We start from the raw sequence: 15645 nt of genomic DNA, 5'->3' as shown, positions 1-15645 counted from the left end.
CTTGAGGCATTGGCTGTGGGATGCACAGAGCGGCCGTGCACTGTTGGCTTTTAGGGGCTGCAGGAGCTGAGGGTTTCTGCAAAAACGCAGTTTGGGTGGCAGAACGTATCCCCGGGCCCTTGGGGCTGAGCCACGATGGGGAGGGCAGGAGTTGTGTGGGGCTGAGCTGTGGGGAGGGATTTACCGGCAGAAGGATGACACTGTGCATGAGCGGGGGCTTTCATAGCGGTGGGAATAAACACTGAAATTGGGAGCGCTGTGTTTAAATAGCTCAACCTCCTGCGGGGATAGGAGGCGGCGCCGGCCCCGGGGACGGCGGGCGGGCAGCTCAGGTGCGCTGTCCTACTTGGGAGCTGTCTGGCGGCACCGCTCTCCCTGTCCTCACACCACCTCTGTCGGGGAGATCGCTCCTACCGGGAAAGCCTGTGGCAGCGGCGTTAGGGATGGGAGGGCTGGTGCTTCCTCTGCCCCACTCCGGTTTTGGTTTAAATATCACCGGGAACTGTCACCCAGGGCTGTTTGTCCTCTCCAAGCTCTGCAGGGACACAAATGCTGTCCCTGTCCTGACAGAGGCAGCTCCAGGTGCCCCACCCAGGGAAAACAAGCCGGCAGCTTTTGGCCACCTGGGAAGGGGGGAAGGGATTCTCTGACAGGAGCTCTCCATGACTTCCTAAAGCCTTTCTTAGCCTGGGCAAGGGGTGGAGATCTCCCTGCCGGTGTAGGGACATCAAGCAAGTCAAGGGGGAAGATGGATCCTGGAATCTGTCTGCTGTGGAGGCTGGGGCAGGGATTACATGGGATGCTGGAATGAGTGCCCCAGCTCCTGGCAGCCCAAATCTTCCCTACCACCTCTCCTAATTACAATCACTAATTTAATCCAGCAAGAGGGCTGGAAAACCTCATCTTTCTTCCCTTCCACCTGTGGGACATGGTTCGTGATGGGAACAGCACCCACAGGAGCATCTGTCCCTGTGCTGTGTAACCCTGCTGGGGGACTGAGGGTGTCCTCCAGACCAGCACTTAGAGCAGCCAGGGAGCTTGACTTGGCCACCCTTCCCTGTGAACCCCAGCAGCCCCAGGAGGGCCGTTGGTATCGAGGACTGGGTTTGTCCCCAGCCTGTACCCCTTTCCAGGTGCCCCCCACCTAAGCAGAGACCCGTGGCAAGAGCCTTTCTGGAGCACCCTCCCCCCATCCCAGCTCCTTGCTGGGCAGTCCTAAAACGTGCTGGAGGGAGGAAGAGGCTGTTGGCTCAGACTTGCCCTGGCTGTTGTGGGATTAATGAGGGGGCAGCTGAGGGCACCCCTTTCTTTGCCACCATGACTGGCATCTCCCTGTGCCCCCTGGGTTCTGCCTAGGGCCCCAGAGCCATGTGTCCTACCCCCAGTCAGGCCCCATGGGGACTATGAGACCTTACAGTGGTCACAGTCCATCCACTCTGGGTACAGGAAGGGAGATCTCCCTACTGATATTTCCTGCCCTGTGGGCTTCCTTTCCTCATGGGTGTTCCTACTTCAAGGGCTTACCCTCCTGCTGACGTTTAAACCCAGCTGGCAACCACGTACCACACGGCTGCTCATTCACACCCCACTCTCCCCCAGTTTATGTACTGGGCGTGGTGTTCTGTGGTATGGAATATCCCTTCGGCCGGTTCGGGTCAGCTCTCCCGGCTGTTCTCCCTTTCAGCGTCATGTGCACCTGCTCACTGGAAGACCATGGGAACATGAAAAGTTCCTTTGTCCCTCCAGAAACAGGGGTGGGTTCTTCCCTGTTCAGCTCGTTGGGATTAGGGTGCACTATGCACCACTACCCACTAGAGCCTTATACTCCTGTAGGTCTGATATTCCAGGCCATTGGAATGGTCCGCTAAACACAGTTGTCCTCTATTCCTCTTGAACAGAGGCAGGGCTCCTCTAGTCCTGCTCATAGGATTCTCCACCGACTTCTTGTAGGAATGGATTAGAATTTCTTGTAAAATCACAGCATATCCTGAGTTGGATGGGATCCATTATGATCATTGAGTTCACCTCCTGGCCCTGCACAGGACACTCCGAGTCACACCATGTGCCTGAGAGTGTTGTCCCAACACTTCTTGAACTCTGTCAGCCTTGGTGCTGTGACCTCTTCCCTGGGGAGCCTGTTCCAGTGTTCATCCACCCTCTGGGTGAAGAACCTTTTCCTAATATCCAACCTAAACTCGCCTGACACAGCTTCATGCCATTCTTTCCATAGGATCCTATATTCCTATACAAGCCTATATTCCTACACAATCAGCCCTTCAACTCTGCCTGGGAAATGCCTTCTGGAGACCCGGCAGCAACTTTTCTGGAAGAACCCTCATTTGTGATTGTTTTCCTTTGCAATTCCCATACCTGTGCCTCTAGGGTCAAGGTAGGTTTTCCTTCCCATATCCTTGTGTTCTCTCCATGGTCTCTGCAGGTAAAACCACTGGGTACTCCTATATCCTCCCTCTTCAATGAAAAGATGCCTGCTCTTACCAGCTTAAGGGAAGATGGAAGGCCGGAAGGCAGGGTAGATGTGGATACCCCATCCCTGGAAGTGTTCATGGCTAGGTTGGAAGGGGCTTTGAACAATCTGTTCTAGTGGAAGGTGTTCCTGCCCATGGCAGAGGACTGGAACAAGATGACCTTTAAGGTCCCTTCCAACCCAGGGCTTTCTAGGACTCTGTGAAGGAAGGGTGATGTAGGAAGATGTTACTTCCATAGTTCAGCTCTCCAAGGAAAAAGGCCAAAGGTGCAGTAATTAACAATTCCCAACAGATGGCTCTCGAAATACAGACGGGACGGCAGGGCTGAGTGCTCGTACCAGATTCATCCCACAGAGATTCTGTTGCATTGATTATACGATGGGCTGAGGCCCACTGTGTGAGGTTCAGCAAGGCCAAGTGCCAGGTCCTGCCCTTGGGTCACAACAAACCCCTGCAGTGCTCCAGGCTGGGGGCAGAGTGGCTGGAAAGCTGCTCGGTGAAAAAGGACCTGGGGATGCTGTTTGACAGTGGTTGAACATGAGTCAGAGTGTGGCCAGGTGGGCAAGAAGACCAATGGCACCTGACTTGTGTCAGCAATAATGTGGCCAGCAGGACCAGGGCAGTGACTGTCCCCCACCACACCTTGAATCTTGTGTCCTGTTCTGGCCTCTCAATTCAGGAAGGATATTGAGGTGCTGGAGTGTGTCCAGAAAAGAGCAACAGAGCTGGGGAATGGACTGGAGCACAAGTTCTGTAAGGACCAGCTGCTGAAGCTGAGGGTGTTTAGCCTGGAGAAGAGAAGGCTCAGGGGGCACCTTATGACTCTCTACAACCACCTGAAAGGAGATTGTAGGCATGTGGGGGTCAGGCTCTTCTCTCAGGTAGGAAGTGACAGGGGACATAGCCTTGAGTTGTGCCAAGGGAGGTTTAAGTTGGATATTAGGAAAACTTTCTTCACAGGAAGGGTTGTCAAGCACTGAAACAGGCTGCCCACAGCAGTGGTGGTTCCTGGGGGGAATTTAAAAGACGTGAATCATAGAATCACAGTATCACAGAATCTTTAGGCTGGAAAAGACCTCTGAGATTGTTGAGTCCAACTGTTAGCCCAGCACTGCTGTTTTCACCACAAAACCATGTTCCCTGAGCACCACACCTGCACGTTTTTTGGACACTTCCAGGGGCGATGTAGATGTGGCACTTAGGGACATCTATCAGCCACTGCTGCGAAGAACAGCCCACCCAGGCCCCATGGAGGATGAACACCAGCATAGGGAACTCACACCAAGCAAGGTGCTACATAATGTGCCTGTGAGAACACACACAGGCACTCTGAGTGCAAACCAACCAACTTCATGACCATCAACTACTAAAGTAGTACAATAAAGGCTCATAACAAATATGGTTTAATATGCTCTGCTCAGATCTGTTGTTACTCAACTCTCCAGGTCCATTTGGGTTCCAAAAACAACTGTTGTGGTTTAACCACAGATGGCAACTACATACCACACAGTTCCTTGCTCACTCTCCCTCAGTTTATATGCTGGGAATGACGTTTCATGGTACAGAATATCTCCTTGGCCAATCTGGGTCAGCTCTCCTCCCCATGCTCTCTCCCAGTTTTTTGTGCACCTGCAGAGCATGAGACACTGGAAATTCCTTGACTTAGAGTGAGCCCTGATGAGCAACAGCTGAAACATCAGTGTGTTATCAACATTATTCTCATACTGAATCCAAAACACAGCACTGAACCAGCTACTAGGAAGAAAATTAACTCTTTTCCAGCTGAAACCACCACTTATTTACTCCATACAGTTCACATCATGCCAGGTGCCCTACTTCCCAATACCCCATCACCTTTCCTGTCTTTTGATATCAGTCTTGATCCCTTCCCAGTACCTGAAGGGAGTCCACAAGAAGGATGGGGAGAGGTTTTTGACAGGGGCTTGTAGTGACAGGACAAAGAGTAATGGCTTCAAACTGAAAGAGGGTGGGTTTAGACTGGATATTAGGAAGAAATTCTTTACTGTGAAGGTGGTAAGGCACTGGTACAGGTTGCCCAGAGAAGTTGTGGATGCCCCATCCCTGTAAGTGTTCAAGGCCAGGTTATATGGGGCTCTGAGTAATCTGGTCTAGTGGAAGGTGTCCCTGCCCATGGCAGAGGAGTTGGAAAGACATGACCACCAAGGTCCCTTCCAGCCCAAACCACTCCGTGACTCTGTGATGGTGATACACACACAGATACCATTCCATTTGTTGATGGACCACTCCTATAAAATTCTCTTGAGTTCATTCAGTCCATGACCTTGAACTCCATCTATCCTAACAGTCTTTCAGGGCAGGAAAAACAGTGTGTAGTGGTGTCACACGTTGAAACCAGTTTTGATTCCATCACCAACTTTTCCATGAAAAGTTGGCTGGTTTCATCAAAGCTCATCCTCCATTAATGTGGCAATGAAAGGAGTTCAGATCCCCAAATCCAGCGCCCAGTGATGGAGTATAGTGGCCATAGAAATGGTAATAGGCAGTGTCACATAGCAAGTAGCATCATACAGTTTTATTCATTGGCTATTCTTGTCCAAAATCAAACCCTTCTGAGCCACACATTGGACTTGGGAGATGGGCACATGCGTTTTGGTCTCATCTCCTGTCCCTGTGTGTTGATCCTCATGGGAGCGTTGTGCATTGTGCAAAACATATCAGCAGGAGCTGCGCTGCTTGTGCAACTTGAGCCTCTTGCCCTGTCCCAGGGCTCCTCGGAGAGGAGATGGGCACTGCTGTCTCTCCAGCCCCTCCGTGCAGCCAGCAAAGAGATCCCTTCGCTGACCCTCCCACTGCCCATGTCACCACAACCCAGAGCCCTGAGGGGACACTGAGGCTCTCACCTCCTGCTCCTGTCCCCTGCAATGTGGTCAGCACTACTAAGGCCACGTACAAAGGGGAGCAGCCTTTCTGTGACCAAGCAGGTCATGTATTTGTTCCCATCCCCTCGTTAACAGACCCTGAAGGTCCTGCAAACAAATTTCTTCTTCCCCTCCCTGCCAGCCTCAAGGTCCCTGGCTGGCAGTGGTGATGACTTTGGTACAGAGCCCGACATCTCCCATCACAACACACCCTCGAGGAAGTGTATTTTTCAAAATACTTCTTTATTTCTCTCAATACTGACATTACAAAAAAAAAAAAAAAGAAAAAAAAGAAAAAAAAAAGAAAAAAATTACAAAAAACCCACTATAAAACATTCAGGTCTCGTTGAAACCGAGTAAAACAAATCAGCTTGCATCTGCGCGCTGGCCTGTCTTCTCGCTCACGGCGTCCACCAGATTTCTCTACTGTCGAACTCCACAGGGACCAGTGGAGGGAGCCAGTGGCATCCCCTCGCCGGCCGAAGCGGGCGATTGATTAAATCAGCTCCTCACGGGTCTCCTCGCCCCGTAGGATGACACTGTACAGCTGTACACCACGGACACCCCCCGCACAACCCCCCGCCCCAAGGACACCCCATTTCAAGTCAGTGAATTAGTTTGTTTTTTTTTTTTTTAAAACAAAACAAAACAAAACAAAAGGATTCCCGGGGTGGGGGGAAGTATTTTGGCAGGGGGGTTTTCTCGGCGGTGCTGCGGTGAAATAGGAGCTGTACAAAGCCAGGTCGAACGCGCCTCCCGCTCCATAGCAGCCCTTTTCTGGGGAAAAAAAAACTGGCATGAGGCAGAGTGGGCCGAGAAAGGTAAGAAATATAAAAATTCTCCTGATGGAAATCCAAAGGTTTTAAAAAAATACAGTATTTGAAAATGGAGCCACCAAGCAGATTGCCTCATGCACCTCCCAGCTCCGCCCTGATGTCCAGAAACACCTCCTGAATGAATTGTCCCTGTAGAAAAATATATACACACGCCTCTCTCTTCTTATTAGAATCCCTAAGGTTGACCTGAAACACTAGTAAAACCCACAACTCTGCTCACACTTGGCTCTGCTTTTGCACCCAGATTAGTGCCACACGCACACACACTCCCCCTCTGGGGGGTTGCTGTTCGTGTGGCTGAATCATCCCCCTTGCAAAAAAGCCTGGGTGCGTCAGGCCAGGATCCCCAAAACAGGCAGAGAAAAACCTTTACGAAGTTTATCTAATGAGCTCTATATATATGTATTTAAAAAATAAAAGCAGCAATGCAAACTCAACACATCTGAAAAAAGAAAGCTCCACCCTGGGCTTTCCCCCCTCCTCCTGCTGGCTGGGGCCCTGTGGGCAGTAGGTGCAGGTAGGTTGTGCCCACGAGCACCGGTGACATCCCCAGGCAGGGGCAGGAGGTTGGATGGACCATCCCCACATGCTCCGTTGTTTGGCACTGCCGAGGCTCGGTGTAGGCTTGGCACAGGAGAGTGGGCCACGGCCGGACTTGGTACCGTGGTCCCAGGTGAGAAATAGTCCGGCTACTGGGGGGGCCACCGCGGGCAGGAGTAATTGGCACCGCGGGACAGCCGGGACCCCAAACAGCAGCAAGTATCAAAGAGGGGAAGAGAAAAACCAGCAGCGGGGACGCCAGATCCTGCGGAGTCCTATTTACACTGCGCTGGACCCCGACAAGTCCAGCCTCTTGTGGAAAGAGTGGCTTGAAAAGCAGGTGACATAAAAAACCCACGACGCGACGCACCTCCCAGGGCAAAGGGCCCACGGCTCTCGCTCGCGCGAGGCAGGAAAGCTGGACCTCTGGGGAGAAAGAAAAAGTCTGGCAGCCTGTGGCAGACAGGAGACTCCCCATTGTTGGAGTAGAAAACTGGCAAAGAAGAATGGATGGGGGGTGGGTCGGGTGGGTTTTTTGGGGAGGGAAAGTAGTGTGAGGGGTGGTTGTCTTTTTTTTTTGCATTTAAAAGTGCTGTGGCACCTTGGCTCTGTGCAGGCCAGGTGCTGTGGCACATGCGTTTGGAGTATTGCTGCTTTGGAGGAGAGTCCCAGGGCTCTAGGAGCATGGGAGGTGCTGCTTGAGGATCTGTCTCGTCTGGGGAGCTATTCTGTCTGGGAAGCGGATTTTGAACTCCACAATCAAGTCTCCTCGCTGGCTGGGGGCCTTGGGGAAGGGCAGACCCTCCCCACGCAGTCTCTTCACTGTCCCCGGCTTGATGATGTCGTTGCAGGGAAGTGGGATCACCCTTCCATCGATGGTGGGAATGTTCACTGTGCAGCCGCACAAGGCCTGAGGGGAGAAGAGGGGACACGCCATCAGATGGGGCTGACACCCCAAAGCATCCCAACAGCCACACCCTGTCCCACCACCGGCTGCTCCCTGGGTTAAACCACCCAGGTCCCTTTGGATGATGCCCAAGAGCACGGGGTGATGCTCACCACTGCAAGCCCGGCTCTCTGCTGGTGCCAGCCCAGTCTAACCACCATGAACTGGCTGCATGGCTGCAGAAGCCATGCAGGAGAGGGGTGCCCCAGCCTCACCAGGGGAAGGACTTCCCTCCCCTCCTCCTGGGCTCCCCAGGAGGCACCACCAGCAAGCACCAAGCCACCCACAGCAACAGGACAGGCTAAATTTAGCACCTGTCCAGCCTCGGGCAGCCGAAAATCCAGCTGAGATCATGGGATGCCACCACGACTCATCAGCTGTCACCCTCTGGAGCACGGCAGCTCTGCCTGGCGCTGGGGTTATCTATAGCACAGCCTGTGCCCCATCCCCACCACCGACAGCCCCCACAAGGCTACGCTGACGCAGGATGATGGTGTGGCCATGGCACAGTACTGAGCTTTCCTGGGAACCAGGCTGCCAAAGGGGCTGGTTCCTAGGAAACCATCCAATGGGTCACCCATCCCCATGGCAAAGCTGGGAGCCAGTGCCGGGGGTGCCACCTTGCTGTACCCCAGCCTCCGGAAGCAGCCGGGGCAGTGGGCGCCGCGGCAGGCACACGCCGGCCTGCATTGGCGAGCCACGTGATGCGGGAATGCAGCAAGAAAATCCTTGTGTCCTTAAATAACTCAGACAGCTCTGGCGTACATGTGGGCAGGATCATCTCCAGGCTTTCAGCAAAGGCTGATGGAGAGGACTGCGGAGAGATGCTTCTGGAAGTGGGGGGTGGTTTGCTGAGGTACAGGCCTGAGCTTCCATGTGGGGGCTGGCTCAGGTTTGCCACCCTGAACTGGGTCCTGGGAGTCCCAGTCCTCCCAAAATGCCCTGCAAGGGGAGGGGGAGAAGATGCAATTGCTGTTTCTGGGGTAGGTGAGAGAATGTTCTGCATTCCTCTCCCCAGGAAAAACCTCCAGTGGCAGAGCAGCAACAGGCACCAGGAGAAAGATCTCTTCTCGTGCCGGCCACTGGCCCAGGGATGATGGACACGGCTTCTGCAGGTGAATCAGGGCTTTGCACCAGGGGGTTCACAGAGGGGTCTGTGCCAGGGTTGGCTGGGGGTCTCTGGTGAGAGAACAGGAGAGAGGGTGCTGTCTCCGTGCACGGCTCATCTGCACAGGTCTCCTCCTGGGAAGGCTGTCCTCCAGGGATGAGCTTTTCTGCCTGCAGGAAGATGCCATCGCCAGCTGTGTGCGAGCAGCAGGTGCTTGGCTGATCTCCAGCAGGTTGTGGGAGGGAAACAAAGGACAACCTCCCAGCATCAAGGAACTTCTGCCCTGCACTCACCCAAGGATGCCAGAGCCCTCCTGCTCGCTGGTGCCTACTTGCTGTGCGCCACGGAGGGCTGGACAGCTACACGTGTGCCAGTGAAAGGACATCTCCAGACACAAAATGGAAAGAAGAACAAGAACTCCCTATGGGAACACGTGGATGAGGAAAGCAGAGGGATGTGAGCAGAGCAGGCGGTAACAGCGAAGGCAGACGGGATCTTAATGTTTCCTTCCCAAAGCCAAGACGCAAGAATCCGAGGCGATCGCTCCTCCACCGTATGTCCCTGTTTTTCATTCCTCTTGCTCAACTTCACTGGCATTTTGGAAACCGGTTGCTGAAGTAACACCAGTCACTGCGGGAGCTACCCCGCATCCTAGAAAGAGGTTTGGTTTATCCCTAGGGATGAAATCACCCTGGGTTTGATAGCTGAGTGCTGCGCTGTGCGAGCAGAGCTCTATCTAGGTCAGCGCCGGGTCCTCCTCCGCTCGCAGCGGAGCTGCCGGGGAGGACGTCGCCATCGGTCGCGTCTCAGCCGGGCGCTGACGCGTGGATGCTTTGAGGAAGGTGACGCCAGGTAAAGGATGCAAAGCGGGACGGTGCCGAGGGCAGGCATTAGCCTGGCAGCCAGGCGGGCACGAGGCCCTGCCGGCAGCGCTGCCTCCTGCCAGAGGCAGCTGCTGGTGGAACAACGCCTCTCCTCCCTCCCGCGGCTTCCTGCTGCGGCACACGCCTGTAATTTTAGGAAGGAAGTCGACGAGTCCCTGGAGTAACCCTCATACACCTCTGATTCTGCAGCGGACAGGTGGCAAGCAACCTGCACTGCCCTGGCCAGGCATCCAGCAGGGCTGGAGGGGGCTGGGAGGGGCCTCCAGCACAGCAGTGAGTGGGGTCACAGGACCCACTGCCTGCCAGCTTTGCTGGCACTGTGCTCTCTCATGGCAGCAGCAGAGACTAAAGCTCAGGCTAAAAAAGGCAGCCTTGCAAGGAAGAAGGGTGAGAGTCCTCATGGCTATGACCAGAGGCTCAGGCAATGAAGAGGCTGTACTCTATCACATATTGACATGGCAGCATACAGAGCTGGGGAGGTCTCAGCACCTGCTCGTGCTCCAGAGAACTTAAGGAACTTCTCATAGAAGATAAAAGCAGCAGAGTATAGCCTGGCTAGGGACGGCAGCCAGGCCAGCAGCTCCATGAGGACACCCAGCATGTCGGGCTTGCGGTGAGGAAGGACAGAGACCAGAAATTCCAGCTCAAAGAAATGAGGAATTTTGCCTGGACCAGCAATTTTCCACTTTGTGACTGCATTGTGCAAACCCAATGCCAGCACGCAGGCCTTGCTCACAGAGATCACAAGTGTTCAACACTTATGGTGCAACACAGCACGTGAGGCTGGAACAGGTTTCTCCAGTTTCTTCTCAAAGGTCAACTCTAGGCAAGAGTCCCTCCAGCCTGGGCAGTGCACAAACCTGGGCTAACATGGTCTGGACATCAGCAAAGACAGGTTAATTTTATGGATAAGGGGAACAAACAGAAGGAAACATCTGAGATATGGCATGTATGGCTCCATAAATAAGGCATTCTCTCCCAAGTATTTCTGGATCGGCCACAGGAACCAGCCACTGCAGGAATAAACCTCTGCACTTCACACTGTGAGGGAAACTGAACTCCTGAGTCTTGCAGCTTAACTGGAGCTGAGTTTGCTTCAAGAGTGCCCAGTTTCTGCCTGACCCGTGTGGCTCCTCTTTGCCCCCAGTACACGTTGTCACAGCCCCAGTTGGGATGCAGAGCCGCCGCAGAGCTCTCCTGACTCGCTGGCACACTTCACAAGCTCACGTTTCCCTACCTCGGGTCTGGCCCATTGAGCTTATTTCTATTAAATGCACTTCAGAACATAAATCTGCCTTCAGGAAGGAAAAAAAAAATCAGCTCATTAAGAAGACAGACAGCGTCTACCGTCTGAAAGGAATAGCAAATGGCAGCTGCCAAAAACGTCAATGTTAAATGCAGCTGCCAGCTGGGATTTATTATATGGTAGTTATACAGCAGCAGCAGCAGTGAACAGCACATCTTGTACTGAGGTAATCTCCACTTTCCTCTCCCACCTTCACTCAGAATGCTGGCTCTGATGCACCCAGCCTGGCCACGACCTCCAGGACTGGCAGCCTGGATGCGTTAAGTTTTAATCACTGCCTGGATATTTCATCTATTTTGTTCCTTATTTAGGAAAGCCAGAATCAAGGAAAACAGCTAAAGCACTGCTCAGGGAGGGTGAGGGATCACCTTCCTCCACGTGACCCTGCTCTCTGCCCACAGGGAGAGGCACCTGGTGCCATCCCAGGCAGTAACTAAGCCACAGCAGGCTCAGATACAAGAAGAGTATGGATCACTCTTGCTAGCCAACGTGGGTTTTCCCTTGTTCCTACAGAGTATCTGGGCTCTGTTCCACACGTGAATACCCTACGCTAAAACAGAAAAACAAGACATATGGAGAAGGGAAAAAATGGATAAATACCACCTGTACTGGCTCAAGGGACCACAGCATCCATGTCCTACACCCGGTATAGAGGTTGAGTATTTCCAAAATCAAGAGGGAGTTGGCCTCTGCAGCTCCTTTCTCACGACCTACCTGGTCCTTCCTATTCAGTGTTGGGAGAGGGACTGACTCCCATTGTGGCCCCAAATGCCATGACACAGTGCCACCTCCCAGCCCAGTGGATTTACCACCTATACCCACCTCTTTAAGACTGATGTTTGCCGTGTAGATCACGTTTGTCCCATCCCTCTTGAAGTGTGAGTGAGGCTTGTCCTTGAGGATGAAGACGATGTCGGCAGGGATGTTATCTGGGGTGGCATCCCCTTCTTTGGGGAATGTGATTTTGGTTCCCTCCTTCCAACCCCGTTTGATGACAATGTTTAGGATCTTGTCCTCAGTCCGCATGGTCCGGCCATCAGCGTTGACCCTTCTGCGCGTGATCTTCATCCTCTTGGTGGATCCGTGGTAGATCTCTTCCAGGGACACCTTGAGCTCATGGATGACAGGAGGGTCTTGGACCTTCCTCCGTGTGTGCAGGGACTCTTGGTGCCGCCGGTGAACCCCATTGATGCCGTTGAAGCCAAACCTGCCGAAGGCACTGAAAGGGTCATCGTCATCATCCATATCCATGTCTTCCTGGTCAAAGCCATTGAACATCCGGGAGCGGCTGCTGGCGAAGAAGATGTCGAAAGGGTTGGAGCCTCCAAAGAAGGATGCGAAGGTGGCATGGGGGTCTCCATGGAAGGTATAGTGGAAAGTGCTCCCTGAGCCACCTGAAGAGCCACCTCCAGTTTTGAGACCTGGAAGAGAAGTGGGAAGATAAGACATGAAGGCTCATCTGCTGGGGGATGCTGTGCTGGCACTGCACTTTCCAGATGGGAGGATGGTCTCTGTGGCCTGCAGGTAGTTATTCCACTATCTCCTGTGTGTGTAGGTCACCCCTTCCAGCTTAGCCACCTGTGAAGACCATGGGCCAGGCGGGCACCACCTCTATCCATGACACATAGTCCTGCCCCTACACCCAGCAAGCTCAAATCCATTCAAGTTTTGTCCCCTCTGTCCCTACTGAAGGGCTTCTTTGGCTTTCTCCACCCAATTCAGAGTATTTTAATTTAAAATATATCCTGATTAGCCCATGTTCATTTTTCCCCATGAGCACACTCCTGTCTGCCCCAATAGCCTTGCCTCTTGGTCTGGACATTAGGAAAAAACTGTTCACAGAACGGGCGGTCAGGCATTGGAGGAGGCTGTCCATGGAAGAAGTGGAGCTACCATCCCTGGAAGTGTTCAGAAGATGTGTGGACGTGGCACCTGGGGACATGGTTTAGTAGTGAACATGGCAGTGTTAAATTAAATGATCTTAGAGACCTTTTCCAACCTCCATGATTCTATGAGCAGGTGGAAGTCAGCAACCTTCCAGGTCGGCATGCAGCTCCTGCATACCGACTGTATAAAACACCAGGTAAGATCCAGGTTTGGATCTTTTGGCAACCCTTCCCATGGAAAACTCTCCTGCTGGGTCCCAGACTGAGCCTTATGTTACTGCAACTCCCCTCAGGTCCCAAGGTACATTCGAAGTGCCCCCCCAGAAGAGGTCACACACGCTCTGCAAGGCTATTTTTGACCAGGAGGGGTGGGAAGGGTTAAGCCAAGCCAAGCTCAGGGACTATTTTCAGGGCATGCCAGTGACAGTGAAGGGCTATTTCTGACAGGCTGTCCCTTGCGCCATGCCCCTACCTCCCTTCACAGCAGGACAAGTTTGGGGGTCTCTTCTGATTGACGAAGTTAATATTCTGGGTGGGTCAGAGGGGCTTTTGCTTCACCTTGCCCATCACAGCCTGTGGGACCCAGAAGCTCCTCAAAATACCAATCACCAACATGTTGCTCCAAAAAATGGGAAACAAAAGGTGTGTGGGGTCACGGATCAGGACTCGTCTAATGCTGATGGGGCAAGGGGGGAGAAGGTGTTTAACTTGATGGGGCAATGAGGGTGGGTTCTCCCCTCCTTCCTTAACTCACTCTTATTTTAGATGCCTGCAGGCGACGGGGATTTTGCCAAATCCCCAGTGAGCCCCTGTCCCTAATGGACTGTGCAGCCAGGAGGTTTCACCTTTAATCCCATGACGCCAGCATGAGTGGGGTCCGATTTCATCAAGGCCTCCCGGGAAAAGCTGTTTTCCCACTTGAGACAGTCTCTTCTCATTTTACAGGGTGGCAAAATCACTGTGCCTGGTGCACCCATTATAGCCCTGACATAACTAAAGGGTAGACAATTAACCCATCGCTGGTTAATTCTGCTGGTGACCTGTGAGGGGGATGCACCTGCCTGAAAGAGGGGCTGTCTCTTCCATCCAGCAGCCTGCTCCTGCCAGACCTCCTGCTCTTTTAAGCACCCAAGTCCTGGGCTGATTAATGCAGATGCTATTCAGCACTCTCCTCGAATGGGGTTGTGCTCTTCCATCTTCGACTAATAAGGCTGCCTGCGTTGGAGCAGCTCTCCTCCTCCTCCTCCTCCTCCATGCCAACCACCAGACAACAGCAGCCTCTTGGTTTCAAAACAAGGGCCTATTACTTAAATTGGGAAAAGCTTTGAATCCAGTAGGTCAGCCTGTACCGGGGAGGACAGTGGGACCAGTGCCCAAATGCAGGGGGCATGTGGGCAAAAGCAATACTTCTCTGGTGCTTTATTTAGGTCAGTTAAAGAGTAGCTAATGAGTTACCCCAGGTATGATGCAGGAGGTGAGTTCCTTCCACTTCCATCTCTCAGCCCACACCCGGGGTTTTGGGGCAGAGGGCAGGAGAAGCCCAGCCACCCCAGGAAGCAAGGCAGCAGGCTGGAAAAGTGGAGCAGCCCGGGGAGGAGGGGGATGAGAGGTGATTTCTGGTGCCTGTGGAGCATTCAGTCTCCCCCATTCTGTGGCTACCAGTCCCACTTCAGGAACAGACATGGAAGAGTGGAACACCTGTGTGTGAAAACTCTCCCTCTCCTGCAAAACCAATTTGAGCCCCACACTCCTGCCTCCCAGTGGGAAGTGCTCATCTCCTTACCTTCCTCCCCATATTGGTCGTAAACGGCTCGTTTCTTGGGGTCACTCAGGACATCATAAGCCTCTGCGATCTCCTTGAACTTCTCCTCGGCGTTGGGGTCTTTGTTCTTATCAGGGTGGTATTTCAGGGCCATTTTCCGATAGGCTTTCTTGATTTCATCCTCATTGGCGCCGCTCTGGATGCCCAAAATCTTGTAATAGTCCTTCCCCATGACAGCAACACTGCCGGGAGCTGAGTACTTATTCCTGAAAGCAGAAAGACAGCTCTTCGTAAGGTGAATATCGCCCTGGGGCAGCCAGGGACGGGGTCAGCACACTCTGGCACAGGCACGCACTTATCACGGAGCCGACGCTCCCTGCGTCCCGCTGGCCAGCAGCACCAAAGCCGGCTCCAGTCCACGCTTCCCACTAGAGGTCAGAGCCCCGGTGCCAGAAGGTGTCCCAGCTCTGGCTCTACCCTTCTGAGCCCCACGGCAGGGATAGACAGACTCATCTCCGAGGCTGACAGGGAGTGAGAGCCTGAGTCGGGGCATGGCGCTATTATAGGGGCCACGCCACTGCCAACGTCAGGCCAGGACTGCATCCCTGTCCGTCCCCCCTGGCTGAGTCAGGAGGGCTGAGCTATGTCTAAATGTAGCTGCCGGCCTGTGTCCACCCCCTCGCCTGGTTCTCTCCCAGCTGGGGACCTGAGACCCAAGTCGGGGTGATGACAGCAGGTTTTTGGAGACTGAAAGCAGTGGCAGGGACCATGCTGCGCCTTCACCTTAGAGGAACTTCAAACATTTTGTTCCTGAAAGCAATTGGCATTCAGCTGGAGATAAGCGCCTCCGGCTGTCAGAGCCGTAATTTGTATTTAGCGAAGAGAGAAAAGAGCCGTTAGACAGAAACATCTTGTGATGGTGGGAGGGCTTTTTTATTTTTTTGTTTTAAAAAAAACCCAACACTTTCTAGCCTGACTTGCACTCCCCGAG

At 53.3% G+C, this 15645-nt stretch overlaps 1 protein-coding gene across 4 annotated transcripts in view; it reads right to left on the bottom strand.

Annotated features, from left to right (window-relative positions):
• Positions 1-5676: 5676 nt before the first annotated feature.
• Positions 5677-15645, bottom strand: part of DNAJB5 (DnaJ heat shock protein family (Hsp40) member B5) — a 16353-nt gene continuing 6384 nt past the window's right edge. For 3 of the 4 annotated variants that reach the window (XM_027665338.1, XM_027665336.1, XM_027665339.1), the window contains exons 2-4: positions 14676-14920; positions 11829-12427; positions 5677-7672 (exon numbers count right to left, since the gene is read on the bottom strand). In XM_027665338.1, the coding sequence (XP_027521139.1) occupies positions 7439-7672; positions 11829-12427; positions 14676-14886 (1044 nt within the window). In that variant the 5' untranslated portion in view covers positions 14887-14920 and the 3' untranslated portion in view covers positions 5677-7438. Of the gene's footprint in view, positions 7673-11828; positions 12428-14675; positions 14921-15009; positions 15219-15645 lie in introns of those variants that run through there. The other variant, XM_027665337.1, reaches the window with a different exon arrangement.

The sequence above is a fragment of the Corapipo altera genome, unplaced genomic scaffold (assembly GCF_003945725.1).
Source record: "Corapipo altera isolate COAL_440 unplaced genomic scaffold, ASM394572v1 61045, whole genome shotgun sequence".
Lineage (NCBI taxonomy): Eukaryota > Metazoa > Chordata > Aves > Passeriformes > Pipridae > Corapipo > Corapipo altera.
The sequence above is the reverse complement of the archived record's forward strand: the minus strand, read 5'-3'. Positions and strand labels throughout refer to the sequence as shown.